The 26,849-nt window shown below is 56.5% G+C and overlaps 2 protein-coding genes across 3 annotated transcripts; one reads left to right on the top strand and one right to left on the bottom strand.

Moving 5' to 3' along the window:
- The first annotated feature begins 132 nt into the window (after window positions 1-132).
- Window positions 133-21,194, top strand: Tecr (trans-2,3-enoyl-CoA reductase). Of its 2 annotated transcripts, XM_074053934.1 has the most exons (13): window positions 133-296; window positions 18,550-18,600; window positions 19,091-19,142; window positions 19,423-19,467; window positions 19,545-19,648; window positions 19,730-19,845; window positions 19,917-20,022; window positions 20,218-20,290; window positions 20,377-20,420; window positions 20,501-20,558; window positions 20,635-20,723; window positions 20,888-20,933; window positions 21,009-21,194. In XM_074053934.1, the coding sequence occupies exons 1-13, from the start codon at window positions 282-284 to the stop codon at window positions 21,134-21,136; spliced, it is 927 nt and encodes a 308-aa protein (XP_073910035.1). In that variant the 5' UTR covers window positions 133-281; the 3' UTR covers window positions 21,137-21,194. The 2 variants fall into 2 exon arrangements, with proteins under 2 accessions (XP_073910035.1, XP_020019644.1); XM_020164055.2 differs by lacking the exon at window positions 133-296 and having other exon boundaries at window positions 18,355-18,600.
- A 51-nt stretch (window positions 21,195-21,245) lies between these two features.
- Window positions 21,246-24,520, bottom strand: Ndufb7 (NADH:ubiquinone oxidoreductase subunit B7). Its single transcript, XM_020164056.2, has 3 exons — window positions 24,299-24,520; window positions 21,604-21,772; window positions 21,246-21,437 (listed from the first exon to the last, which is right to left on the bottom strand). Exons 1-3 carry the CDS (start codon window positions 24,408-24,410, stop codon window positions 21,305-21,307), a joined length of 414 nt encoding a protein of 137 aa, XP_020019645.1. The 5' UTR covers window positions 24,411-24,520; the 3' UTR covers window positions 21,246-21,304.
- Window positions 24,521-26,849: the final 2,329 nt, after the last annotated feature.

The following is a 26,849-nucleotide window of genomic DNA, read 5'->3' as shown; positions in this document are numbered from 1 at the left end:
CCCGTTATTGGGTTCCGCAAGCTGATTGGTCAGCTTTGTGGTGCAAGCGGCTAGTCGGCTCGCAGAACGGCCCTGAGAGGCAGGGTCGAGGGTGAGCATTTCCCACGCTGATTGGCCGGCAGGGCGCGCGGGGCAGGGAGGGGCGGGACAGAGACTGAACCGCAGTTAGTCTTGTGCGACGGTCGCCGGCGTGTGAAGGCCCTTGTGCTGTGTTGCGCGCAGAAAGGCAGTGGTAGCAGCAGCAGTAGCAGTAGCAGCAAGAGCCACCGTGCGACGGAGCCATGAAGCACTATGAGGTAAGAGACCGGGTGGCCACCGCAGACCTGTTCTTTGCGGGACCACAGGACCCCCCCCTTTCTCGTCTTGTGCCCCGTAGGGAGAGCGCAGGCGCAGTGAGCTGGGGATGGAGGAGTGGGAGGAGAGAAACCACTTGTAAGCCGCCCTGCGCATGCGCGCGGGAGGTATTTATAACCCTGCAACCCAGGCTGTTTTCGGGGTGCCTGTTTTGGGGGGTCTCTGCCTGGAGGAGCTCGCAGCTTCCCCAGAGGGTCGGGTTGCAGACTTTGGAAGGGCACAGGTGCTCCCGATCCTGGGGAATCTTGTACAAAGTTTGCACCATGCTCTAGCTTGGATTTAGGAAGTGTTTCTGCAGTCCTCTTTCTCTGTGCGACCTTTGGAGCCCATTCCTCGCCTGGGAGAGGGACATGCTGCCCTACGGCCAGGTCCCGCCAAGCAGCAAAGCCCAGCTTGCTTGTAGGTGACCCCTGAGTGTCACCAAGGGGAAATCTTGTGCCACTCTTGAAGCCCAAGTCCGCCGACTCCTAACTTGGGGCTCCTTTTCCCTTAACACAAAATCTCCTGATGCACTGATCAACCTAGCTGATAGTGTAATATGAATAAGTTAATCATGACTGACTTTTAAGTCAGTCATTTAATAAAAACTAATTTATTATTATTAACGTTTCTTTTGACAGTACTGGGGTTTGAACTCAGGGCTTCGTGCTTGTTGTATTATTAACATTTACAATGAGAATACTTTCTGCTAGGCCCACGCCTGTAATACCAGCTACTTGGGAGGCTGAGATCAGGATGATCGAGGTTTGAGGTCAGCCTGGGCAAATAGTTCTCGAGACCCCCATCTCCAAAATAACTAGAGCAAAATGGACTGGAATGGCTCAAGCGGTAGAACGCCTGCTTTGCAAACTCTAGTCCCACCAAAACACAAAGAAAACTTTAGTAAGCACTTCTCTTGTGCTAGTGAGATTTTGTTATGTTGATTTGTCCTCACCGTCCTATGAGGTAGGAGACTTATTATTCCCACTTAACGTGGGTGAAGAAAGCCTTAGAGATGTTAAGTGACTTGTTCAAGGCCCCAGAGTCATAGTGTCCAGCCTCTGTGCCAACTAAGTCCATAAATGACAGCCAGTAAGTTGAGAGATTTCTTGTTTTCCTCCCACAATTTAAAAAAAGTTGTGATAAAATTTATCATTATACCTATTTTTTTCTTTGTTTTGCGTTTCTGGGGATGAAACCCAAGGCCTTGCACATAGTAGGCAAGCACTCCACTTCTGAGCTACATCTCTAGCCCTGTAGCCATTATTAAGTGTACGGTTCAGTGATATTAAGTACATTCGAGCCAGGAGTGGTGGTGCATGTCTGTAATCTCAGGTACTGTAGGAGCTACAGTTGGAGGCCAGACGTAGCAAAGGTAGTGAGACCCTATCTGAGAAGCAAAACACACACAAAAGGTTAGGGGGAGTGGCTCAAGTGGCAGAGTGCCTGCCTAGCAAGCGTGAGGCCCTGAGTTCAAACCCCAGTGCCACCAATAAATAAATAAATAAATAAAAGTACTATCAAGTAAAAAAATAGCACTCACGTCGTGCAACTATCCCTACTGTACATTTCCAAATCTCTCTTCATCTTGCAAGACTGAAACTCTGTACTTACTCAACAATAACTCCTTAGCCCCCAACCCCTGGCCACCACCATTTTGTGTGCCCTAGGAATTGGGCTATTCTGGGGACTTCGTGTAAGTAGCAGAGGGATTTTTTTTTTTTTTTTCAGTAGTACTGGGGTTTGAACTCAGGGCCTCCTACTTGCTAGGCAGGTGCTCTACCACCTGAACCATGCTCCCAACCCTTTTTGCTTTTAGTTATTTTGAGGATAGTGTCTGCCACTTTTCCTGGGCCTGGACCGTGATCCTCCTGTCTTCACCTCCCTCGTAGCTGGGATGACAGGTGCCTGCCTCCATGCCCAGCTATTGGTTGAGATGGGATCTTGGTAACTTTTTGCCATGGCTGGCTTCTAACCCAGATCCTCTTGATGATTTCCGCCTCTCCGAGTAGCAAGGATTACAGAGTGCGTCATTTTGACATGTTGTCAAGAGCCAGGATATAGGTTTATCACACTGCATTTAAATTTATGCTTCCAGAATAAAGTTTTGCTAGTGTGGTTTTCACTCTCACACCTACTGTGTGACTCTGGAGGAAAACCGACCTTCAGTTCGAGAAGTGCAGGCTACAAGTTCCACTTGGCCAAGTGCAATTAGTTTACTGTTGCTAATTAGAAGTCAGATAGGCTGGAGGACTGGCTCAAGTGGTAGAGTGCCTGCTTTGCAAGTGTGAGGCCCTGAGTTCAAACCTCAATACAGCCACATACAAAAAAGACAGAGGACCCTGGTGGCCTTTTGTTTCAGGAAGCTGGGCACACCCTACAGTGCTGGTTGACTTGGAGTACATGCTCTACCCTACTTAAGCCTTTTCCCTGCCAGGGGATGGGGGAGCGCCAGACTCCCTGTTCACAGTGACCTAGGGGGACTTGGGATGTGGCTCCGTGGCAGAGCGCTTGCCTAGCATGTGTGAGGTCCTGGGTTCCATCCCCAGCGCCACAACAAAGAAGCAGCCAAACACCAAAATGACCTTGGAGAAAAAACAACAGTCATTTGGCTGTGTTCCTTCATTTCCTTTATCTTTCTGTTTCACTGTGTTCTTATCATTCCCTGTAACGTTTGCCATCCTCACTGAGGCTGTGGTGTTTCTGGATGGATGGGAGGAGCAGTTACCTCCTACCCCTGTGCAGGGCAAGCAGATGAGGGTGACTCTTAAGTGTTTGTTGAAATCCAATAAAAAATAGAAGACATGCTTTTACCCAGATTTAACAGTCTGAGAAAAAGCCTCAGTTATCCACATCAAAGAACAGGTTTAGGTGGGGCAAGGTGGCTCCTGACCTGTAATCCTAGCTACCCAGGAGGCAGAGAGCTTGTAGACCAGCCTGGGCAAAAAGTTCATGAGACCCCATCTTGATCAGTAAGCTATGTGTGGAGGCATGTTTCTGCTATCCCAGCTACTCAGTATGCCATTCTGGACAAAAATACAAGACCCTATCCCGAAAATGCCCAACACAGAAGGCTGGTGGAGTGGTTCAAGTGGTCGAGTACCTGCCTAGCAAGTGTGAGGTCGGGGTTCAAACCCCAGCGCTGCCCAAAAAAAAAAAAAGAGAAGTGGTTTCTACTCAGGACTAAGTCTGTCCTTCGCTGCGATCTTTAGTGCTCGGGGAGCTTAGCCTCCCTTGAAAGACTGCTTCAGCCCCAGGAGGACCTTCAAGATTGTGAGGTTCGGTGCATTTTTGTTTTTCTTTTTCTGCAGTGCTGGGGATGGAACTCAGGACCTCACGCATGCTGGGTGAGCGCTCACCACTGAGCCATATCCCAGTTTCAGGTGCATAGCCACATGGTAGAAGTGATGTGCAGGACTCCCTCTCTGACACCAGCAGTTATTGTGAGGTCAGGGATGGCCATCAAGGTAGTGATGATTCTGTCTGCAGAAGAGTCGTGGAGCTGTTTGGATAAGTTTCAGTCCACTGCCCCTTGCACTGCTTATCTAGGAGGAAAAATAGCCCTCTGTGCCCTAATTGAGAAGCTTCTCCAGCAGGTCCCCCAGGATTGGGCTGAAGCTGGCCTTGGGATTGTTTTGGGGTCAGAACAAGGTCACTCTTAGAACTGCCTGGCCTCTCCTATGGGAGATTTTTTTTATTGCTGTTCTTGCCAGGGTGGATGATGCTGGAAGTAATGATCCCTGGAGCAGCTGGGAAACAGCTCCTGTGTCTTGTAAATACGCCTGTGAACTGCTGGGAAAATCAGCGGGTCTGGAGCCCACGGGCTCATCCCAGTAGTGGGTGCCTGCGGGACCCTCTAGCCCCACAAACGGGGCTCTTGGGTGCCCACTGTGCCCACCCATTTGGCACCTTGCTTCCTGCAAGTTCCTTCTGCAGTCTGCTCCCAGGAGGGGACAGATAAGAGCAAGTAGACTGTGTGGGCTGCTGTCGTAGGTGTGCGCTTTCAGCAGACCTGGGGCTGGTGCCTGGCACCTACCACTTAATGAAATAGTTGTTTGGGGACAGACTGGTTAATCCCTGAGCCTGTTGATTGTGAAAGCAATGGCTGGTATTGAAGGACATGTGGCTGAGTGTGGGGCTCAAGCAGTAGAGGACCTGCCACCCAAGCACCTGGCTCCGAGTTCAAATCCCAGTACTGCCAAAAATACCAAACCCCCCCCCCAAACAACCATTCTGAGTGGCTAGAAATCTTATCAAGGTTATGCATGAAGGAGGAAGTGCTCTTTGTAACTCGGCCTCATTCCTTTTTTTTGTGGTACTGGAATTTGAACTTGGGGCCTAGTGAGTTTTCAGCAAGGGCTCTGCCACTCGAGCTATGCCCCCAGGTATTTTACACATCAATGATAGGGGAAAATTCCTTTACCCAGTCCTCTAATAAATCTCCAAGCATCATGTTGGATGGAAAAAAAAAAGTTGCAATAGATCCTATAGTTTTTTTTTTTTTTGCTGTATTGGAGTTTGAACTCAGGGTCTACACCTTGAGCCACTCTACCACCCCTTTTTTGTAAAGGGTTTTTTCGAGATAGGGTCTCGAACTATTTCCCTGGGCTGGCTTCAAACAGAGATCCTCCTGATCTCTGCCTCCTGAGTAGCTGGAATTACAGGCGTGAGCCACTGGTGCCTGGCTATACTTTATTCCCTTTTTTTTTTTTTTTTGGTGGGACTGAGGTTTGAACTCAGGGCCTTAAGCTTGCTGGGCAGGTACTCTACTGCTTGAGCCACTCCACCAGCCGTTTTTTTCCTTTTTAAAGAAGCAGGGTCCCACTATGTTATCCAGGCTGGCCTGAACTCCAGAACTCAAGTTATCCTCCTGCCTCAACCTCTGGAGTAGCTGGGACTACAGGTAGGCACTGCTGTGCTCGGCTGATGTGATCTTTAAAGGCCTTTCTTGTTAGCTGAGGTCATGGATGTGAGTTCTTTACTGGTACAGTCTCCTGACTCAGACTTTTTCTGTCCTGGTTGTAGCTCTGCTCTTCTGCCTGGAATCTCAGCACACTGGGGCTGGGTGAGCACTAGAATTTCTGCTTTAATGTTTGCACTCTGCAGAGGAGAGGCCTAAGGTAGTGGTGTTCCCAGGGCTGCTTTGGGTCCCACAGTCTTTGTATTGATCTCGGCCTGGATAGGCAGCAAAGTTTGCCAGCTTTTGGTCAGCACTGGGCTCAGATCCTTGGCTGCCACTGACAGTTCTTCTGCCTCTCCAGCCAGTTTCTCATCCATAACATGACACACAGGGTCTGCCAGAGCTGGCTGCATGGGCCCTGATGGTGCTATCTTCCCCACTCTGCCAGGTCAACAGCTGAGCTGGCCACAGAGGGACTCTTCACACTGTGCAAGGTGCCCTGGGTCAGACCCCACTCCTCGTCGCCAGCCCGTTCACATTGGCCAGCGCCCGTGGGGATGATTGGCCCTTTCTCACAGGGTTGTCCCTGCAAGGGGGTTTTGCTCTCCTGAGCTACAGGAGCAGATGTGCTGGAAGCCTCAACTCCAAGGTCCCGTGGGCCAGAGCTGAGGTGGAGAAGTAGTGCTGGGGGAAGCCTGAAGAGGAGGCGGGGCTGAGGGCGGAGTCATGCGGGAGGAGGCGGGGCCGAAGTGAAACAGCTATTTCAGCCGTGGTGGGTCTTAAAGGCCCCTCAGAGTTCGGCAGAGCATCATGATTATCTGGCTCCCAAGCAAGGAGGAGCGACAAAGGAGGAGGTGGGGGAGGGCTGCTCGACAGCTCTGACAAAGTTGGTTTTGCCTGGGAATCCTGTACTTTTGCTGATGGGTTTGGCTGGGTGGGAAAGGGTAGAGACCTTGGGTTGGGGGGTCAAGTTCAGACTGGGTCTTAACACACTCTTGGTGGCAATGACGGGGGCATCTGGGAGTGTTTTAATACCTGGGGACACTTTCCCCAGCAGCTAGAGCACAATAATCCTAGAACAGTCCGTTTGACTTCGCCCCTCCTCGGTGCTTTTCCCTTTCCCCTTGGTGCGGGGATGGGTCAGGCCTGTAACATGCTGAGATCGCTCTCTGCTGAGCTGCCTCCCTCGCTTTAAGCACTCTTCACCTGTCGCTCCTTTAAATCCTGATGAACGTGAAGCAGGTACTGTTTCATCCCTGCACGATGGGTGGGGAAACCGAGGCACACAGCCGTGAGACGCTGCGCCCACAGCTACTGCGTAGCAGGGCTGGGATTCTGGTAGCTCCAGGATGGGCCAGGAGATCGTGAACTAAAGGAATGACGTGTGTAATGGCGGTAGTGGCTTATGGAGGCTACATGGCCTGACCTCAGGACACTTGCCTAGCTGCTTCAGTTTTCTCACCATGAGGCCAGGGTAAAGACAGCTGTGTTGGGGTCACTGGGGAAGATGAGTGGCCCAGCAAACTCCCTGGTCCATGGTCAAGGTCCAAATCATTAGGCAGATAAGGATACGTTGCTAGGCACCAAGTATGGACAGGCTGCATCCCCCAGGATGCCCGAAATGCCTGCCTGCAGCCTGTTCTTTTGCGGGGGGTGGAGAGGGAGATGCTGAGGATCAAACCCAGGGCCTCCCACACACCAGGCAAATGCTGTAACCTGACCTGCACCCCCCACCCCTTTCCTTCCCCTCCTTTTTGGTGGCACTGGGGTTTGAACTCAGGGCAGTTGCTCTACCACTTGAGCCACTCCACCAGCTCCTTTTTGGTGTTGGGTATTTCTGAGATAGGGCCTCATTTTCATTTTGCCCTGGCTGGTCTCGAACCTCCATCCTCCTAATCTCTGCCTACTGAGTAGTTAGGATTACAGGCATGAGCCCCAGTACCTACATTATTTTTACTTTTTTTGAGACAGTGTCTTGCTATGCAGCGCAGGCTGGCCTGGAGCTCTCAATCCTTCTGCCTCAGCATCCCCAGTGGTGGGTGACAGCCATGTCTTTTAAGTCCGAGGCGCCTTCACACTACAGCATTTGTAATAGGGCTGTGGTTGGCTGCTCTCAGGACGGCTGTGGTTTTGTAAGGACTTGGTGGGAGAAGGGGCTTACTGCCCCTGTCACGTGGGTAGTTAGAGGTGGGGCATGAGCACATCCCAGCCCTGCTGGGGATAAGGACCCTTTCAGTAGCTCTGTAGCTGAGCCAGGCTGGCAGGCTGGCATTGTCCTGCCCCTGTCCCTGTGGAACCAGGCTGTTATGTTAGCAGAGTCCATGGCCATTCGCAGACAACCTGGGGACTGCAGGCTGTGTGTAGGCTCTTTTCTCCCTTTGGAAGTGGGCGGCAGCGCTGGCTGGGACACAGAACTGCGCCAAGTCTGGCTGGGAAGGAGGGGATCACAGGCATCTGGGCGTGGTGGGTCGGGTTGGGAAGCATCGGGATGGCATCCTGGGGCTGGGGCTGCGGAAGTCACTGAGGCTGGTTCCCAGGAGCTGGTGCAGGAGGGGAGGGCACAGGGCTGTTTTGTAGATGCTCCTCAGGAGGAGATCAGAGTTTATACCCACTTATGCAGTCAGAATGCTTGGGGGCATAGATGTGGTCTGAAACTACATTTATCCCTTGGCGTCCTCCAGGGATTGAGCCAGGGATCAATTTCAGGAGCCTCGAGGATACCAGAATCTGGATGTGTCAGGTGGCACTGTATTTGCACAGAACTTAAGCACAGCTTCCTCTACCCTTGCAGCGGTCTCTATGTGCCTTAGGATGTCCATGCTGCTAGACTGTACCATTGAGCCAGGAATGCTCAGGGAAGAGGTCTCTACATACTCAGCACAGATACAATTAAAAAGATGCCTATTTGCAGTACTGGGATTTGAACTCAGGTCCTTGAGCTTGCTAGGCAGGCACTGTACAACTTGAGCCACCCCTTAGCCCTTTTTTGCTTTTCAGATACTGTCTCACTTCTACTCGGGTGGCTTGGGCAGCGGTCCTCCTATCCACACTGGCTTGTTTTTAAGGTGGGTTGTTGATAACTTTCTGCATGGGCTGGCCTTGAATCACGATCTTCCTGATTTCTGCTGCTTGAGTACCTGGGATGACAGACGTGAGCCACACTGCCTGGCCTAAGAAAGAACTTCTGACCTTCAGTGATTGTGCAGATGTGGAACCACAGATGCCAAGGGCTAATTGGGTATTCTTTGACAGCACAGTTTCACCTGCTGTCCCAGCTGGGAGTGGGGACCCAACAGGACAGGGCTGGCCGGGGCTGGGCTGAGAGTTCTTGTGTGGGTTTTGGAAGAAGCCAAGAAGCCAGTTCTGTTCTTATCTGGGAATCCTGTCATTCATGTCTCAGCTGAATGTCACCTCTTCCGACAGGCTCCCTTGACCCACCCAGGCCACACCTGTGACCCTGTCTCTGTACTCATTAGTTCTCTGCACAGCACCATCCCGAGCCTGTGTGCACGTATGCCGCCAGCTCCCCACTCCCTGGGTGCATGCAGAGCCATCAGTCACGTGAATGTTGGTTTCTGTGGGTTTCACACCTACAGAGCAAAGTCCAGGGCAGCCATGCAATTGGTCCCCAAACCCACTCCTTCCCCTGGAGGAGGAGGGACGGAGAGTGCAGTGGCACATCTGCCTTTCAGAACTGTTCTGAACAGGGAGCATCCTGGACCAACTGCAGTAGTGGGGCTTCTCTCTCTCTCTCTCTCTCTCTCTCTCTCTCTCTCTCTCTCTCTCTCCCCCCCAGTCTTTCTCCCTGCGCTCTCTTCTCCTTCCTTCCTTTCTCTTATTTATTTGTTTTTTTGTGGTACTGGGGTTTGAACTCAGGGCCTCACACTTGTGAGTCCAGTGCTCCACCACTTGAGCTGCAACCCTTGCCCTCCCTCTTCAGGTTCTAAGGCTGTGTTTCTGTGCCTCTCTGATGGATTTGTACCACTCATTAACACATGCACTTTGGTTTTTCTGAAAGGCAGGACCTTTATGAATCCATGGCACCCCAGGATCCAGGAACTGGGCTATCCTTTTCACACATCCACCTCTACATCCTCTGTAGCCCATGGCATTGGACTTGGGTTCTGCCTGGGTTATTTCTGCAACCACATTTGCTCCCCTACCGTCCCCTGCCCCCAGCAGCAATAGGGACCCTTCTCAAGCTCAGTGCACTGTGGCATCCCAATGACTTCCCAGCGCTCCAGGTTAAACCCCCCGAAACCACCTCCGTACCCACTCTCTCTTAAGTTCACTTGTGCTCCAACTTCCCACACGCACCTTGCTGCCCCAGGGCCTTTGCACCTCCCTGGGAGCCTTCTGCTGGCCTTCCTTGGAAAGGCCTTCCCTGACCTTCCTTTTCTTCCTGCTCCGCTTCGAATCCCCTCACCTGGAACACTGCCACTCTTGGAGTGTCATTCATCCCTGTGCCAGGCCAGACACACTGAGGGCTTGGCAAGGGTTTTTGGCGTACAGCAAGCATGAGAAAGGCTCAGTTGGCGGAAGAGGTGGGGTTACTGACGCCTGCTCAGGGAAGCACTTTGTGGTTGTCCTGAGGCCAGTGCAGCCTGGCCGTGCTTGGGCAGGGGTTCAGCTGCTGGGGATATGCAGGTTTTACAGGCTGGACCAGATGTCCCAAGGAGCCCTGGAAACTGGGTCATGGTGCAAGAGGTGACTCACAGCTACCCTCAGGCAGAGTGGAGGGGTGCAGTGTGCACCATCGGCATAGGGAGTCCCGGGAGGTGGTAGCCCAGGGGCTCTTGGGGACTGCTCACATCTGGTGGTCACAGTGCTGCTCTCAGGGAAGGAGTGGGGGTGGGGCTCCCGAGCCAGTCAGCCAAGACAGGTACCAAGGGCTCTGGTGATGGAGCAGCATTTGCTGGGCACCTAACTCAGCAGGAGTCTGTTTTTGCTCTCGACAAAACTACCCATCTGCTCCTATTCCTTCTGCTTATTTACGTGAGCACAGCTTAGTGTTTACATAAAAGAGAGAAGACTAAGGGCTGGGGTGTGGCAGTGAACCACTGAGACTATAGGCATGCACCATAGTGCCTGACTGTATTTTTTAAGATGGAGGATGGCGTGTATCCGCTTACCATGTAGACTTTAGGTAGGTTTAAATAGAGCCTCATAAATGTTTGTATATTTCAGTATCTACAGTAGGCCACAAATTTGTCATTTACAACTAACAATTCAAGCTTAGGTAAAAACAAATTGGATGTCAATTTAAAAGTGTTAGGAGGTTGCTGGGTGTGGTGGCTAATCCCTGTAGTCCCAGCCACTCAGGAGGCTGAGGCTGGAGGATCACTTGAGCCTAGGAGCTGGAGACCAGCCTGGGCAACATAGTGGGACCCCATCTCCAAAAAAAAAAAAAAAAAAGGACTGAGTTCAAACCCCTGTACTGCCAAAAAAAAAGGAAAATGCTTGGGTTGGGGACATAAATTTGCAAAATAATTTTAGGAGTAGAAAACAAATTGACAAGTCCCTTAGCTCAGCCTTCAGCATGCAGGACCTCCGCTCATCAGCCTGACCGCCATAGACCTCACAGATCCTCCCACCCCTGCCCCCAGCCCCCAGCACCTTCCTTCGAGGGTGAATCCCCAGGGCCTTTAACTGTGCCTGTGTCTGTGAATGATCCAGCCTCAGTTTTCTCATCTGCAAAAGGGGTTCACAGCACAGCAGAACAGGGACACCTGTTGTCGAGGATGTGCCTGCATGCCTGGTGCTGTGAGCAGGTGGGAGGTGTGAGTGTTGCTGTGTGGACAGAGTCGGGCCCCAGGTCCCAGGCTGTGCTCTTTAGCATGCTGAGCCCGTGGGGTGGACTGACCTGCCAGCTGGGCTCGGCGGGAGCAAAGGTGCAGTGTGCCATCAGCTGGATGAGCTGCCCTTCTGGTCAGTGAGTCCGCAGGGGTCAGGGTCATGGCATCTTCCAGCTTCCTGCCTTGACAGAGATGCAGAGACCCATATGAGGTCACCCCTTGCAATAGGCAGCAGGTGACCTGCCCTCCCCTCCCCCCGACTTCCCCGGGTCTGGGGCTGGGCATTGAGGCCCCATGACAAGTACAGTCGTGGAGGAAGGACAAGTCTCCTGGACAGGCCCGGGTTGAGCGCCCTCTAGCTGTGGGCACTGATCGGGGGCAGATGGAGTCCTCCTCAGCCTGAGGCCTGTGGCCTTGGGTGGACGATGAATGCTTCCCGGCCTCGTGTTCACAGCCCCAGCCCAGCAGCGTCTGCGCGAGCAGGAGCAAGCGCTCACGTGCTGCCTGGTGGATGGGTTGGGGTGTCGCAGGGTTGTTGGCCACCATGAGGCCATTAGGCTCCATCCAAGGGCAGGACTGTGTAGGGGAAGGCAGCATGGCCTCCATCTTTTGTTTTTTTTCTTGGTGGCACTGGGGCTTCATTCTACCAGCCTTCCATGTCTTCTGGGAGCTTTTTTTGCGGTGCTGGGGATGGAGCCCAGGACCTTGCATGGGCCTAGCACTGGGCTGCACCCCTGTCTCTCTCTGGGAGCTGGGGGCGCTGGGTGTCAGGGCTCTTTCGTTGACATTAACGTGCAGTAAGCGTTCAGAACCACTGGGTGGCGCCACAACCTTTTCTTTTCTTTTCTTTTTTTTTTGAGACAGGGTCTTGCTGTGTAACCCAGGCTGGCCTACAGCTCTCAATCCATGTGCTGGGATTATAAGTGTACACCACCATGCCCTGCTCACAGTAATCATCTGCATTCTCGCGTGGAGTGTGGTCCAGTTCTGTGGCTTCCTCTCTGTCTTGGCCCGGAAGCATATGTGCCTGATGGCATCGTCCCCCTGCTTGCTAGGGCCTCTGCCGGGGACAGTAGCTCAGCGTTCCCTGACCCTGCTGCCTCTGCACCTGGCGCTGGCCCTGGATCCCAGCCTTGTGAATGTCTAGCCAGCAGGGGCGGGAAATGGGGACAGCCTGGTCTCAGGCCAGGCATAGGAGGTCATTGCACTGCTTCTAGCCTGGGTGACATTCTGTTCCCACCACGGCACCCTGGGGAGACTGGCACAATGGCATCCCCTGGGCATCATGGAGAAATGAGGTCACAGGCCAAGGCCACTGGGGAAGGAGGTGTTTCTGGCTGAGCAGGTGCGGTGGCATTAGTGGCTTCCTTGATATTTCTGGAAAGTAAAAGGGAAGGGAGCCGAATGGCTGAGCCGGAACCTGGGAAGTGCTCAGCTCTGCGCTTGTAACCAGGGGGAGCAGCCTGTCACACTGCATAGGGCAGGTATGGTGTGACCAGGCCTCCATCCTCTGGGCTGGGTGGTGTCTGCTAAGGACAGCTCAGGCTGTGGGTGCAGCAGCCCTCATGCTTGGGTGGCGGGGACACTTGAGTGCCTGTGCCAGCTGGCTAATGGAGGACCCTGTGGGCTTTTTGTGTCTTTGCCTGCTGTCCCTGATCAGGACCTGCACCTCACCCAGGCCTCGTTGCCACACCCAGGAGCACACTTGCCTCAGGCCCCTCATGAGTCCAGCAGGGTTGTGCCAGGCTGCCCAGCATGGGGGCTCTGCTGGAGCTGTGTGCTCCAGGGGGGCTCCCTGCATCTCCTCTGAGTCGTGTGTGCAGGGGGTGCCTGACCTTGAACTTGCACAGGTGAACATCTGAGCTTAGGCATGCCCTTCCAGGGGACCTTGGCTTCCTTGTCTGAGACTGATGGCTGACTGCACATGCGCTCTCGGGCCGCAGTGGGCATGGGTGGAGGGGCGCCTGGGGAGCCATTGCAGGTCTAAACTGTTGGCCGCTGTGCCCACCTGTAACCATCTGGCAGGTATGGACCCACCGAAGTTCCAGATGGCAGGTTCCTAAGGCAGAAGCGGGTCCAAGCTGGCAGGGTGTGGAGGCGCCTGGCTGGGCCTTGACATGTGAGTCCACAGTCCCCAAGGGCCACCAAGTCTTGTGTGCAGGTGGAGGGCTTGGGGAGCCTCCACCCCACTGTGTCTGTGAAGAGGACCACACGTGCGCATCTGCAGGCCTCCTTAGCACAGGGCTGACCTGAGTGCCTGGGCTCTGCTGCGGCTCAGGTCACAAACTGCAGACTCCTTGCACCTTCATCCCCACATCCAGACCATCATGGGGTCTGTGGTCCCCATGTCATTTAGTCCAGATTCAACCGTGTTCCATCCCCACCTCACTCCCTCCCTGCTCCACCAGCTCCTGTGTCGCCCTGCGGGCTGTTCTTCCAGCAGAGGCCAGTGGGCACCTGTGTCCCCTGTGTGCTCAAGAACTTACATGGCAGACTCCTTACTCTGAGTAAAATAGGGTCCTCCCCATGGCCCACAGGCCCGATATGACCTGCCCTGTCACCTCCCTGCCCTAACCGCCTCCCTTTCTCCCTCCCTCTGCTGGAGCACCTTGGCCTCTTTCCTGCTCCACACAGGAGCCAGGCACTGTACAGCCTCAAGGCCTTGTGATTCCCCTCTCCCCAGATGTGCATGGCTGGTTCCCTCACTTGCCACAGGCCTTGTGCTCAGACACCTTTCTCAGGGAGCCTGTCCCTGGCCAGTTTTGTCCATTCTCACATCCTGTTTGGCTCCACAAGTCTTGGTGGTAGAACAAATGGCTGCTGTGTGTCCCTGTCCCTGTGCTCCCTGCTCTCCCAAGCATTCAGACAAGAGTGCAGATTGTGCGGCTTGGTTTTCTTCTCCACTGTGTCCCTGGACTCAGCACCCAAGATGTCGGGGGAGGAAGGACGCAGGTGAGGAGGAGGGAACGCACTAGTGAACTCGGGGCAGTGCTCCCAGAGCAGCAGAGCCAGGCTTGGGGCTCTTCCATGGCCCCATCCTGTACCCGAGCTGTCATCTTGACACAGGCTTTGTGATTATGCTCTGGCCAGCGGCAGCAGGCACCCTTCCAGCCACAGGAGTGGCCACGGCCATTAGAGGGCAGTGGAGAGCAGCCTCCCTGCCTCTCCTAGCTCAGTGTATCTGCTGCTGATTGGGTTCAGGTTCACTGCTGCCAGCTGGGTGGGGAAGCTTGGCACCAGCCCTCTGGCCTGGGGCCCTTCACCGCCACCATGGTCAGGACTCAGGAGACCCTAGCCTCCACCCCCTTGTGCAGTTGCATTGTCTCACTGTGTAGCCCAGGCAGGCCTTGAACTTGGGATCCTCCTGCCTCCGTCTCCTGAGTAGTGGGATGACAGGCATGGGCCGTCATCCCTGGCTCAGTATTTATTCTTAGTAGAATTTATGCTAGATTGGCAATATTTATGTATCTTTTGCTGTTGTTGTTATCTCGTCTTAAGGTAGGCCTGTGAGGTAGCAGATGGGAAAAGCCCACTTTGTAGATGGGTAACTTGTCCAGGGACTCTCATCCTTGTCTAGGGGCTTCATCCAGCTGAAGTGGCAGGCCTGCCACTGGCCCCCTTGTCCTCATTCTCCTTGTGAGGGGGTCTCACATAGAGCCACCTCCAAAGGCCCAGGTCGTGCAGAGTCTGTTAGCATGTTGGGGTTACCAGCGAGGGTCACCCCAGCTTTTCTGGGAGCCAGGGCCTGCATGGCCTGATCCTTGCTCTCAGGGAGGGGAGCTGCAGAGCCAGGGAGGAAGGATTGGGGCGCAGGTGTGGGAGGTTGGCTGGTAAGGCTCCCTGTGCTGGTTGCCAGTCTTTGCTCTGGGGTCTGTTGGCTGGGCAGGGCTCCGTAGGGAAAGACCTGGGCTCTGACAAGGTGCTGGCGGTGCAGAAGGGGCTTCCGGCCTAACCTCTCCAGGGGTTTATTGAGCCCTGTTCTGGGGGCCGGGAAATGTCCCAGCCCAGGAAAGCTCCCACCCTCTCCAGTGGGGGCAACGGGTAGTGTCTGAGGGCCGCTATTTCATTTTAATTTTTTTGTGGTACCAGGGACTAAAGCCTGCAGGGTATCAGAGACCTGAGGGAATGGGCGAGCGGGCTGGTGTCTGGGGTGGAGGGGACAGCCGGTGCAAGGGCCCCGTGTCTCCCCAAGTTTCCTGGACGCTCGAGATTCCTCCTGTGCCTGTGCCCTGCCTCCCGCTCAACAGAGATGAGAGGACTGGAGCGTCTCTTCCTACTGCTCTGTCCTCCATCCAGTCCTTGTCACCAGACAGGGGTAGGAGGAGCCCTGCCACCTAGTGGTGGTTCTGGGTAGGGGCGGGGACAGGGAGGCTGAAGCTTGTCGGTGTTCCCCCACAGGGGGCTTCAGGCCACCCTTTGTTTTGGGTCCTGTCCCTTGGCTGTGCCCTGACCTTGGGCTAGCACGAGCTGCTGTTGGCCAGGCCCTGGAATCTCGGGCCTCTGGGTAGAATTCCTCCCAGGCTAGTGGAACTGTCATTGTTCTGGTGCCAGGGTTGCTGCCTTTTTCCTTGTCCTCTGCCCATCCATTGTGTCTGCAGTCCTGGCTTGCTGCCAGTGTGGGGACCTCGCCAGTGACCCTTTCAAGGGCCTCTTTTTATCCATCTGTCTATCCGTGCTGTCTTGCCCCTGCCTCTGCTTCCTGCCCTGGCTCCCTGAAGTTGGCCTTCCGCTCCTCCCCACACTGGCCTGAGCTGCTGTCCGCCCTTGTGCTCTGCAGCCCCTGTGTGGCTATGCCCAGCAGCTGCCTGTGCCCTCTGACCCCAGGCCTGGGTGGGGGTGTGTGGGGCAATAAGACAAGACAGGAGTTAGGGAAGTGCACTGTGAGGCTTCCAATTTAGGCCTTCAGGGACTGGCGGGGGGTGGGGGGGCTCTTTTTGATAGCTAGTTGTGACTTGTTTGCCCCTCCCCCACACCTTAAAAATAATTTGTTGGGGCTCAGTGGTGGAGTGCTTGCCTAGCATGTAGGATTCCATCCCCAGAACCACCAAAAAACATTTTGGTTAAGTGAATTCACACATCTACCAAGCACTTCAAAGTGAAACTCAGTGCTTTTGGGCATTTTGTGGGTGCTAGCCACCACTCCTCTGCCCAGTTCCACCACCAGAGATTCATCACCATGAGAGGAGCCATCACACCCCCACACCCATAGCTACCACCCATCTGCTCTGTCTCCCATGGACGCATTGTATAAATATGGGACCCCGTGCGTCTGGCTTTTTCACCCAGCCGACCTGTCCCGTCTAGCATAACTTTTATTGTACTTTTTGTTTTGTGGCGATTAGACACACAGGGTGCAGAGCCCCTGGAAACCCCTGGGCCTGTCTGAATGAGAGAAGATATCCCTGGGGCCCTGGCATACCTCTGTGGGGCGTGGGTGGCTCCTCTTCTCTGTGGCGTGGGTGCTGCAGCTTCGGCTCTGACCGTGGCCCCTCTTCGCACTGCCCTGTTCTCTCCAGCCCCGACGGCTGGCCCTTTCCCTCCCAGGCTCTGGTGATGTGCCCAGGCTGGGGGAGGAGGTAGGATTTCAGTCCTCCCCCAGCAGCTGGCCAGTGGGGAGAGGGGCTGGTTGTATTTTAAGCTGTTGAGTGGTTCAGCAGGAACTCGGAGGCCTCCTCTCCCGGTGGACGCTGTGCCGCCTTCCCGTGGGCCACAGGGGCTTAGGCATGTGGACACTGCCCGCCTGGGTCCAGGAACTATTAATATACCTGCAGCCTCAGGCAGGCCCTGGGCCACGGCCAGTGTGTTCCTCCTGCGCCCCTTCCCTCTCACTCATGTCTCCTTACTGGGACCTGATTGTTCCATGTGGTACCTACCACCAGCTCCTTCTTTCAGGCCGTCCACGTGCCAGCTCCCTCTCTTTGTCCCTGGGAGGATCTGGTCACCTGCCCTGCCTGGCCACAGAGCTGGGCAGAGCCCAGTGTGCACAGCAGGTGGCATAGGTAGCATCGGCCAGGACTTCCTGGGGGCCTCCTGGGGGCCGTGTGGATCACAGACGAGCCCACCTGTACAGCTGGCCGCCTGAGGGCCAGCAGCTGAACCCAGCCTGGGCCCTTTTGCAGTGCTGCCTCACTGGGGAGGGCTGCCTCCCACAGCCCCCAGTGTCCGTCGCCACTCAAAGTTCTGGCTGCTTCCCTCCTGCCAGGAAACGGGATTGATTCACCTGGGGGACCTTCACAATCCAGGGGTTGGATATCTTTCTCCCTGCCCCAAGCTGAGGCTTAGAGATGAGGCGCCTCACGGGTCATCCGGCTGTGGGGCAGGGCTGGGCCCAGGTCTCCGCACGGCTCTGCACACACCCTGCCTCTGCTGTGTGCAGCTGTGAGTGTCTTACCTGTGAAGCCCTGTCTTCAATTGGGAAGAAGGGGTTGCCTCATTGACTCAGGCCCAGGGAGGCACCTCATCTCCAAGCCTCAGCTTGGGGTCTGTGTTGGTTGCACAGGGCCCTCAGGCCTTTCCTGGCTCTGGCAGCCTCTCCAACCTTCGGGGTAGTGGCTTAGATCCTCAGGGCCCCCTTACTTCCAATCCTGCCCCTGCCCAGCTTCTCCCTTGGGAACTGTAGGCCCAAAAGCTGCAGGCAGGCTTCTGGCAGGCTGCCAAGTGGCCAGGGCTTTGCAGGGCTGAGGGCCTGGATGAGCCAGTGATGCTGGCCCCACAGTGGGAAGACAGCTACGCAGGTGGCCTTGAGTGCGGCCTGGGCAGATGGTGAGAAATGGGTGGTGAGGACCATCAGGGAGGTGGAGGGCTGAGGCCACTTATCTGAAACTGGCCTGCTCCCTGGTTCTTTCCACATGGAGGGAGAGGCTCTCACCAATAACTCTGGAATCTGTCACCTCCTCGGGAACACAAACACACAAGGAGAATAATCCCAAGTGTCTCTTAGAGCTCAGAAGGGAAATGGATGGTCTCTTGAGGATTCTCAGAATAGCTGGGCTTTCTCCAGGCCTGGGTCTGAGCTGGGGGGCCTCACCCAGCTGGCTGCTGGCTCTGGGCCCGCCTCTCTAGGCAAGTTGGAACTAGGTAGTGCCTCCTTCCTGCTCCTGGGGCTCTCCCATGTCTACTCAAAAGCCTCCTTCAGGGCATCCTGGCTCCCGGGGGCTGGCTCCAGCCCCCCCCAGAGGACAGTTTTATATATAGCCAGGTCGTGCCACTCGGGTTACGCCTGGCATTACAGCTGGCAGTGCCAGGGCAGGCGCGGGCTCCCTTCCAGCACCACGGCAGAATTTGATCGCCAGGCTCAGAGCCATTCCCTTCCCGTGGGGAGGTCAGAGGTGGGGACTGTCGGTCGGCAGCTGGGGCTGCAGTCCGGTGGGCAGGACTGGTGGCGGCGGCATGGACCTCAGCTTGAGTATTGTGGCCCGGGACGCCAACCAGGGCCTTAGCCCTGGCCTTGGCCTTGATGGCCTCCCCCGGCCCCCGCCCCCCAAGGCGAAGAAGCATAAAAAGGCTGTGCTCTTTTTTGAGGTGGAGATTCTGGATGCGAAGACGAGAGAGAAGCTGTGCTTCCTGGACAAGGTAGGACCTTGGCTCCGGTGGGCTGGGCCCACCCCATCCTTCAGAGGGCACAGAGGGGCACCACCTCCCTTTGGGGTAGAGAGGGAAGCTGTGGCCCCTGGGTGTGGCCCCTGTGGCTTCCTGGCAGGGAGAAGCCATTGGGCCCTGCAGGATCTCAGGGTCTGGGAAGGAGGTGGAGGACTGAGGCCAGCTCTGAGAGGGGAGGGAGATTTGGACCCCACTGAGGGCCTTCACCCTAGGGGCGGGCGGGTGGGGGCAGAGAGGAGAGGCAGAGAAGCTGTAACAGTGGGACATGGCTAACCTCTCTCCAGGAGCTCCCGCCCCGGGCTGTTCCCAGCTGGCAGGGCTCTTGCTGGCCTGGCCATGTGGTAGTAGCCTGCACCTCCACACCCCCTTCCCAGAACAGGCCAAGGTCCTCCCTCCTCTCCTCCCTCCTGGGTCCTGGGTCTGGGCTCCCCTAAGGCCAAGATCCCACCGCCTCCTTCCCCAGGTGGAGCCTCAGGCCACCATAGCTGAAATCAAGAATCTCTTCACCAAGACCCGTGAGTCCACCGCCGCCATGCTGCCCCTGCTTTCCTTGACTCCTTTGGGCAGAGGCCCCAACCTTGTCCTGGCGCCTTCAGAAGCCGCACAGAGTTGCCGGGGTGGCCGGCTTCCCTGGGAGTGATTGCCATCGCAGGAACACCCTTGCTGGGCTTTGGGAAGGACAAAACCCTGCTCTGCTGTCCCTGCCGCTGGCCGTGCTGGAAGCACGCAGGCCTTTCCCAGGATGGGAGGAGGGTGGGCGGTGGGCAGGCTGTGACCCCTCCGTCCTCCCTGTAGATCCGCAGTGGTACCCCGCCCGCCAGTCCCTGCGCCTGGACCCCAGTGAGTACAGCTGTCCCGGGGTTGGCAGGGGAGAAGGCCGGGGCGTTCTCCCTGAACCCCGGCTCGCCTCTCCGCAGAGGGCAAGTCCCTGAAGGACGAGGATGTCCTGCAGAAGCTGCCGGTGGGCACCACGGCCACACTGTACTTCCGGGACCTGGGGGCCCAGATCAGCTGGGTGACGGTGAGCCGTGACTCCACCCCTGCCACCGCCTTCCCCTGCCGACCGGCGACCAGGGTGCTTCACCTTGCCCCTCGCCTGCAGGTCTTCCTGACGGAGTATGCAGGGCCCCTTTTCATCTACCTTCTCTTCTACTTCCGGGTGCCCTTCATCTACGGCCACAAATACGACTTCACGTCCAGCCGGCACACGGTGGTGCAGTGAGTGGGGCGCGGAGGCGGGGCGGGAGGGGGGAGGGTGTGCTGCCCCAGCTAAGCCGGCTGTCCCCCAGCCTCGCCTGCATCTGCCACTCGTTCCACTACGTCAAGCGCCTGCTGGAGACGCTCTTCGTGCACCGCTTCTCCCACGGCACCATGCCGCTGCGCAACATCTTTAAGGTGAGAGCCCCCAGCCCCTGCGAGCGCTCCTGTCCCCCCACCCCCCCGCCCCGCCCCCCAGAGCTCCACCCACCAAGCCCCGCCCACACCGGAGCTCCTGTGGCTCTCGCAGTGCCCTGCTCACACACAGCCCCAACCTGCTGAGCCCAGCTCTGTGTCCAGGACGTCCCATCCTTTTCCTCCTCTCCTTTTCAGAACTGCACCTACTATTGGGGCTTCGCCGCATGGATGGCCTATTACATCAACCACCCTCTCTATACGCCCCCCAGTAAGTGGCCTCAGACCGCCCCCCCACGTGAACCCCCTCCCTGCGAGTCTCCCCTCACCGGCCTCCCCTCCCTGCTTCCTCTTCAGCCTACGGAGCCCAGCAGGTTAAACTGGCGCTGGCCATCTTCGTGGTAAGGAGGCTGGGGCGGCGTGGGGTGGGGTGGGTGGGGTGAGTCTGGGGAGCGGGGCTGAGCGCGCTCCTGTCCCGCAGATCTGCCAGCTGGGCAACTTCTCTATCCACATGGCTCTGCGGGACCTGCGGCCGGCTGGTGAGTAGCCCGGGGGACTTGGGGGTGGCTGGGCCGGTAAAGGGATCTGATTTGCTCCTCCTGTCCTGCCTGCCAGGGTCCAAGACCCGGAAGATCCCGTACCCCACCAAGAACCCCTTCACGTGGCTCTTCCTGCTGGTGTCCTGCCCCAACTACACTTACGAGGTGAGGGGCTTCCCTGCACTTGCCGCCTTGGGCTTGGGGTGCCACGTGGTCCCGGAGGAGGAGGGGATGGCAGGACTGGGCCCGCATCCCACAGCCCCGTTCTTGGGTCTGCCAGTACCTGTGGGCTCACACCACCTGCTCCTCTCCTGCGCTTCCCCTCACAGGTGGGGTCCTGGATCGGTTTCGCCATCATGACGCAGTGTGTCCCAGGTGAGCCCTGCTCTGGCCCTTCCCCTGGGCGCGGGGCCTGGTTGGTGGCCATCCTGACCCCCTGCTCTGCCACAGTGGCCCTCTTCTCCCTCGTGGGCTTCACCCAGATGACCATCTGGGCCAAGGGCAAGCACCGCAGCTACCTGAAGGAGTTCCGCGACTACCCGCCCCTGCGGATGCCCATCATCCCCTTCCTGCTCTGAGCCGGCCACGCCGGGCCACCGAGGCCAGCGCCGGGATAAAGCCCTCCTACCCGCCCGACTCGGGTGCTGCGTGTTCATTTGGGGGTGCGTGGAAAGCGAGAGGAGGGGCTCAGGAAAGGGGGCCTGGAGGCATTTATTTTCAACAGGCTCACAGACAGGATGGGGGTTCTATAGGGCCATCTCGGGCGCCACCTCCCCGACTCTGTGGCCTTGGGCCACCATGGCCTCCCTCTGCTCCCGCCGCTTCTTCCGCTGCAGCAGCCGGCGCTCACGCTCGAACTCCTTCATGCGCATCACGTAGCTGGGCCGAGGGCAAAGGTGTCAGGCGGGGAGAACATCACCCCTGCCACCCCACGCAGCCACCTCCACACAGCCATGCCGGTGGCTGGATTGCCCACCTCCTCCCGGTGAAGGGTGGCTCTGGTCACCTGCCCCCCTCCCGGGGTTGGGCTCGTGGTCTCACTCACTCGAGGTGCTCGCAGTGGTCCCAGGCGTGCTGCTCGTGCTTGCAGGCCAGGAAGTTGGGGAAGCTGTCGCGCTTGCACTTAAGCAGCCGAATGAGGTGGTGCGCGCAGTAGTCCCGCTGCTCCAGTGTCAGCTGCGCATCGTTCATCTCCTGCTGCGTGGCCACCATCACTGCGGAACAGGGCAGGAGAGGGGCTCGGCATGTCGGTGCCCGCCTCCCCGACTCCAGGGGTCCCCACAAGAGCCATGTCTTAGGGCTGTCCCCAGGCAGAGCGCGGGGATATGGCCAGCCCCGAAAATGGAGTAGCTTGAAGGGGTCCCTCTTCCTAATTTGCACAAAGGCCACCTGGAAGCTGAAGCAAGCAGAAGAGGGGGCTCTGGCTCTCCCTGATATCCTATGAGAATGTCACTTCCAAACGGGCTTTCCCCTCCTGGTCGGTGCAGGGCCATGTGGCCTCCCTTGGGCCTCAGCATCCTCCCCGGAAAGACAGCAGTCTGCAGGATGGGAGCCACCATGGCCATGCTCACTTAACAATGCCAGGGCCTTCTGAGAGGCGTCTTTAGGGACTGGCAGAGCACGGACTTGTGCACACCAAGACAGCTGCAAGGTTACTAGACAATATAACCGTAAGACCTTTGCCACAGATGGTGCCCTTGGCCAAGAGGCACCTTAACTTCATCTAAAGCACGTAGGTGCCACCCCTGTGACAGCTGGACCAGCCCTTGGTGGCTGTGCTCTTCCCACTGGTAGAACCTGACCCTGGCCCAGATCAACTCAGGAGGCCAAATGTGGCCCTTACAGAGTGGGTACTCCACAGCCTGTCCCTGCTGTGCCCTTCCCTGGCCGCCACCAGTGCAGCAGGTCTATGGGCCCACGTCCACCACAGCCCTCTTCCCACTCCCCTCCTGTGCGCCCTTCTACCACCTACCACCCACCATCCCAGGACAGGACTCCCTCTCCCCGTGCCCCCCCTACCCCACACCCTCTCCAGGTCTCTTTCCCCTTTCTAGGCTGTCCACAGCCACCTCCAATGGTGACCAGCCCAGCCAGGTCCCTCCACCTCACACCTCCTCAGAACCAGCTGGGGAACCCACCTGCAGCCCCTGCCAGAGTCCCCTGACCTGGAGTGGCCACAACCCTACATCCCTCCTTGTCACCCCAGCTTATAAATAGCCAGCACCTGGGTTGTGGGTAGCGGGGGAGAAGACAGGTAGAACCCAGAGTGTCACAGATTGCCCGGCAGGGTAGGATCAGGAAGACAAAAATTGAGGGAGATGAACATTGGGAGGGGGCCAGGAGGAGAGGGGGGTGAGCCAGGCAGGTACCTTGGGAAGAACATTCCAGGCGGCAGAACAACAGGTGCAGAGGCCCTGAGGTGACAGGGCAAGGAATGATGGAGCTGCCCCTTACTGAGACAGGGAACAGAGGGAGATGCAGGCCAAGAGCTCTTTTATAGTCTGGCTGGGAGCAAGATGCCCAGCACTGGGACCTGGCCTAGTGGTGCACGCTCGTAATTCCAGTACCCAGGAGGCTGAGGTACGGGGATCTCAAGTTCAAGACCATCTCTTGCCAAGCAAGGCAGGAGCAGGGGAATGTCGGTGTGGGCAAAGCAAGGTACCAGGGGGTTGCCACAATTTGCAAATGCAGAAAGGGCTGAGCACTGCCTGGAGCAGGGACACTGGTGTGACTACACCACCTGCCAGCCTTCTCCCACATGCAGACCTCTCTGTACTCTGGCTCACTGGAGACCACCCAGACCTTCGCTTGTCTGCAGAGTAGCACAGGCTCTGTCCTCTCATCACTCTCATCCACCCCTACTCACGCCCCCTCCGAATTTGCTTCCACCTACCCCAAGATCCCCTGGCTGAGTCCCTGAGACAGCGCCTGCTTCTCTCAGGTACCCTTATCCGCGGGGCCCAGTTTGGGACTTGGCCCAGGGTTGGCGCTCCATACGCCTGTGACATTACTACACAGAAAAAGCAATGGGAAAGGGGGGACTGGGGTGCAGCTCTGTGGAAGAGCACTGCTCAGCATGCATGAGGCCCTGGGTTCCCCAGCATCGCACCGCTACAAGAAAAAAATACCGGACAGCGTGCGCAGCGTGAGTCCCCCTAGTTTTCTGTTTTGTGTAACTGGGATTTGAACTCAGGGCTTCGCACTTGCAAAGCAGGCACTCTACTGCTTGAGCCACACCTCCAGTCCATTTTGCCCTAGTTATTTTGGAGATGGGGGTCTCGTGAACTATTTCCCCGTTCTGGCTTTGAACCGCGATCCTCCCGATCTCAGCCTCCCAAGTAGCCGGGATTACGTGTGGGAGCCACTGTACTCCCCTTCCTACCCCCTAATTTTCTTGTGCATACTTAAAAGTGACATCTGGGCGGCGGTGCAATGAACGCGTCCCTTCCGAGATGAACTCTCCCGTGGCTATCCACTGCCCCCAGGACGAAGCCCGGTTCTGAAACCCCGTTTCCCCGCCAATGTCGCCTGTCCCTTTGGTCCCCAAGCGTTGGCTCCGGCCCTGTCTCGTGCCTGCAATGCTCTCTAACACACTGTCGCTAGCCTCCACTGGACACCCCTCGGGGTCCAGACCACTGCTGAGCCCAGCCAGCCCTACGGACCCCAGCTTTGCACAGTCCCGGCGCCCGAGCCCCACTCCCCCTCCCACCCCCCAGGCGCGCCTGCGCACTGAGCCTCACCGCGCTCCTTGCGGTCGGGGAAGCCATAATCAGGCGAGAACGTGGGCATCCGCAAGGGATCGGGCTCCACCGAGGCATCGCCCAGGTAGCGCCGGGCCAGGTGAGCTCCCATAGCCGCTTTGCCGCAGATCCCTGGAGCGGCAGGGGTCACCTCACTGATACCCGGAAGTACTCCCCACTGTTCCAGCCACGGCTTCCGGGTTGCTCTGCGTGCGGCGCGGGGGCCCTACCCCCCGCGGACGGATCATAGAGACGAACGCTCGCGGACTTCCGGTTTCGCGTGCGCCCCCGGCGGCCGGGAAGAGGCATGACAGTCTCCTTGGGTATTATTGGACGCCAGGAGGCGCATCTCCACCCTGTGGGCGTCAGGCCTCGCACATCCCTTTTTGGGGCGATCCTAGTAGTCCCCTCAGTTCAGAGCACAAAGGAAAATTATTCTTCGTACCATTTTTTTCCCAAAGCACACCTTTGCATCTAAAGCATTCCACGTTCTCTTAAAAAAGGTATAATATACTAGCCTGGCATAGTGGTGCATGCCTGTAATCCCAGCACTTAAGAGGTTGAATCAGGAGGATCACGAGTTGGAGGCTAGGTTGGATTACAAACTGAGACCTTGTCTCAAAGAAGAAAAAGAAATATCACCACTTCCCACCCTCCTCCATGGTCAGCAGCCCCACCCAAGCACCTTCACCTCTTCACCTGCTCCAAGGGCCACCTGTTTCAAGAGAACCCTGTCACTCCTCTGCTCTCCAGACAACCTGTGGGACCTGTCCCTGTGGTTGGAGCCTATAAAGTAGGTTTGTGATTCTGGTGCCTTTCCTGCCTGAGTCCAGGGAACAGCATTCACGTTGGTGTGTTTGCAAATGAATCTGCCTGGGCTGGCTTTGAACCACGATCCTCCTGATCTCTGCCTCCTGAGTAGCCAGGATTACAGGAGTGAACCACAGCCCCCCGCTGACTCTGTTGTTTTGTTTATTGTCTCTGTCCTCCAATGTCAGTTCCCAGGGGACAGGGATGACATATTTCTCCTCTAGCATCGAGGAGGTGTGCTGGGATTCAAATGTGACGCCCGGATCTCACATGCTGGATGAGCAACGTGCAAAGTCCTTTGCGAATATGGCGTGTGAACAGGGAAACTCGGGTCTGGGTGTGCCTGTGAGCTCTCGTGAGTGGATTGGTCCATTCAGGGGTCAGTGGACCAATGGATGCTGAGGGAGGAGCTTTGCTGTAAAAATGAGTACTCAGGAGGCAGAAATCAGGAGGATCGAGGTTTGAGGCCAGCCCCGGCAAACAGTTCATGAGACCCTATCTTGAAATACTCTTCACCACAAAGGACTGGTGGAGTGGCTCAAGGTGAAGGCCCTGAGTTCAAACCCCAGTACTGCAACAAAACAAAACAAAACAAAGTGAGTGCTCTCTCTTTCCCAATCTCTCTCACTCTCTCTTACTTTTGGGATAGGGTCTTGCATTTTTCCCTGGACCACAATCCTATTTATGCCTGTTACATTGCCAGGATGACAGGCATGCCCTACCATGCCCAGTTTTGGGTTGAGATAGGGTCTTGCTAACTGTTTGTGCAGGCTGGCCTTGAACCGAGATCCTCCCTATTTGTGCCTCCTTAGTAGCTGGGATTACAGGCACAAGCCACCGTGCCTCCTGAGGTCCTGGGAGCCTGCCTTGTCCTAACTCAGGGCTGGGGACAAGACAGGGATGGCATTGTGGTGAGGGTGATGTCACATCACGTGTGTGGAGGTGGGGAGAGGCCCGGGTCCCAGTCACCCATGATGTATGTCTTCCTGTTTTTTCTCCCTCAATCACCAGACAAGGAGCCCTTCCTGTACTCCCGCCACACCCGCAGGTGCCTTGTCTAGTTGCCCCAGGGTGTCTGCCCTCCACCCCCTCCCGCCGTCCTGTCCGGCCACCTCTGGGCTACGCCAGGCAGGGGCTGGCTGCACGAGCATTTTGTGAGGCTGGGGCTGGAAACTCTGGGTGGTGTCTGAGCTGCGCTACCTGCACCTGCCTCGAATCCAGACACCGGGGATTCTGCCATCAGCATCAAGGGTGGCCGGCTGCTGTGTGACGGCCAAAGGAGCTTGCAGGGCTCTGACCTGAGCTACGATCTTGGTGAAGGTTTGCTGGGCAGGATGGTCACTTATTCACTCATCAAGCATTGTGTTCCCATGTGTCAATTGGTAAGAACCAGTAGACAGGACAGACACAAATCCATGGCCTCGTGGAGCTGAGCTGCTAGTGGGAGGGGGGATGACAGACAATGAATAAAGAAATGACAAAGATAAAGAAATGACAAGCTGGCTGTGATGGTGCATGTCTGTAATCTGAACACTCGGGAGGCTGAGGCAGGGGGATTGCAAGTTCAAGGTCAGCCTGGGCTACACAGTGAGACCCAGACCCTGTTTCAAAGCAAATCAAAGCAAACCAAACCCGAAGTTTATTTCTCACAGGCCAGGAGGCACAGGCAGGTTTGAAATATGTCTGGGAAGGCTTTCTCTGTACCTTTTCTTTTTTTGGGGGCAGCACTGGGATTTGAACT

Source organism: Castor canadensis, chromosome 14, assembly GCF_047511655.1.
Source record: "Castor canadensis chromosome 14, mCasCan1.hap1v2, whole genome shotgun sequence".
Classification (NCBI taxonomy): domain Eukaryota; kingdom Metazoa; phylum Chordata; class Mammalia; order Rodentia; family Castoridae; genus Castor; species Castor canadensis.
The sequence above is the reverse complement of the archived record's forward strand: the minus strand, read 5'-3'. Positions and strand labels throughout refer to the sequence as shown.

Bases quoted from the DNA above. Each gene is read 5' to 3' on its own strand.
- Ndufb7 (XM_020164056.2), bottom strand. From the start codon at position 24,410: ATGGGAGCTCACCTGGCCCGGCGCTACCTGGGCGATGCCTCGGTGGAG. The intron at 21,773-24,298 runs GTGAGGCTCAGT...CCTGTTCCGCAG, and splicing joins CCCCGACCGCAAGGAGCGCG to TGATGGTGGCCACGCAGCAG. The intron at 21,438-21,603 runs GTGAGTGAGACC...CCCTCGGCCCAG, and splicing joins GACCACTGCGAGCACCTCGA to CTACGTGATGCGCATGAAGG.
- Tecr (XM_020164055.2), top strand. From the start codon at position 18,418: ATGGACCTCAGCTTGAGTATTGTGGCCCGGGACGCCAACCAGGGCCTT. The intron at 18,601-19,090 runs GTAGGACCTTGG...CTCCTTCCCCAG, and splicing joins AGCTGTGCTTCCTGGACAAG to GTGGAGCCTCAGGCCACCAT. The intron at 19,846-19,916 runs GTGAGTGGGGCG...GCTGTCCCCCAG, and splicing joins AGCCGGCACACGGTGGTGCA to CCTCGCCTGCATCTGCCACT.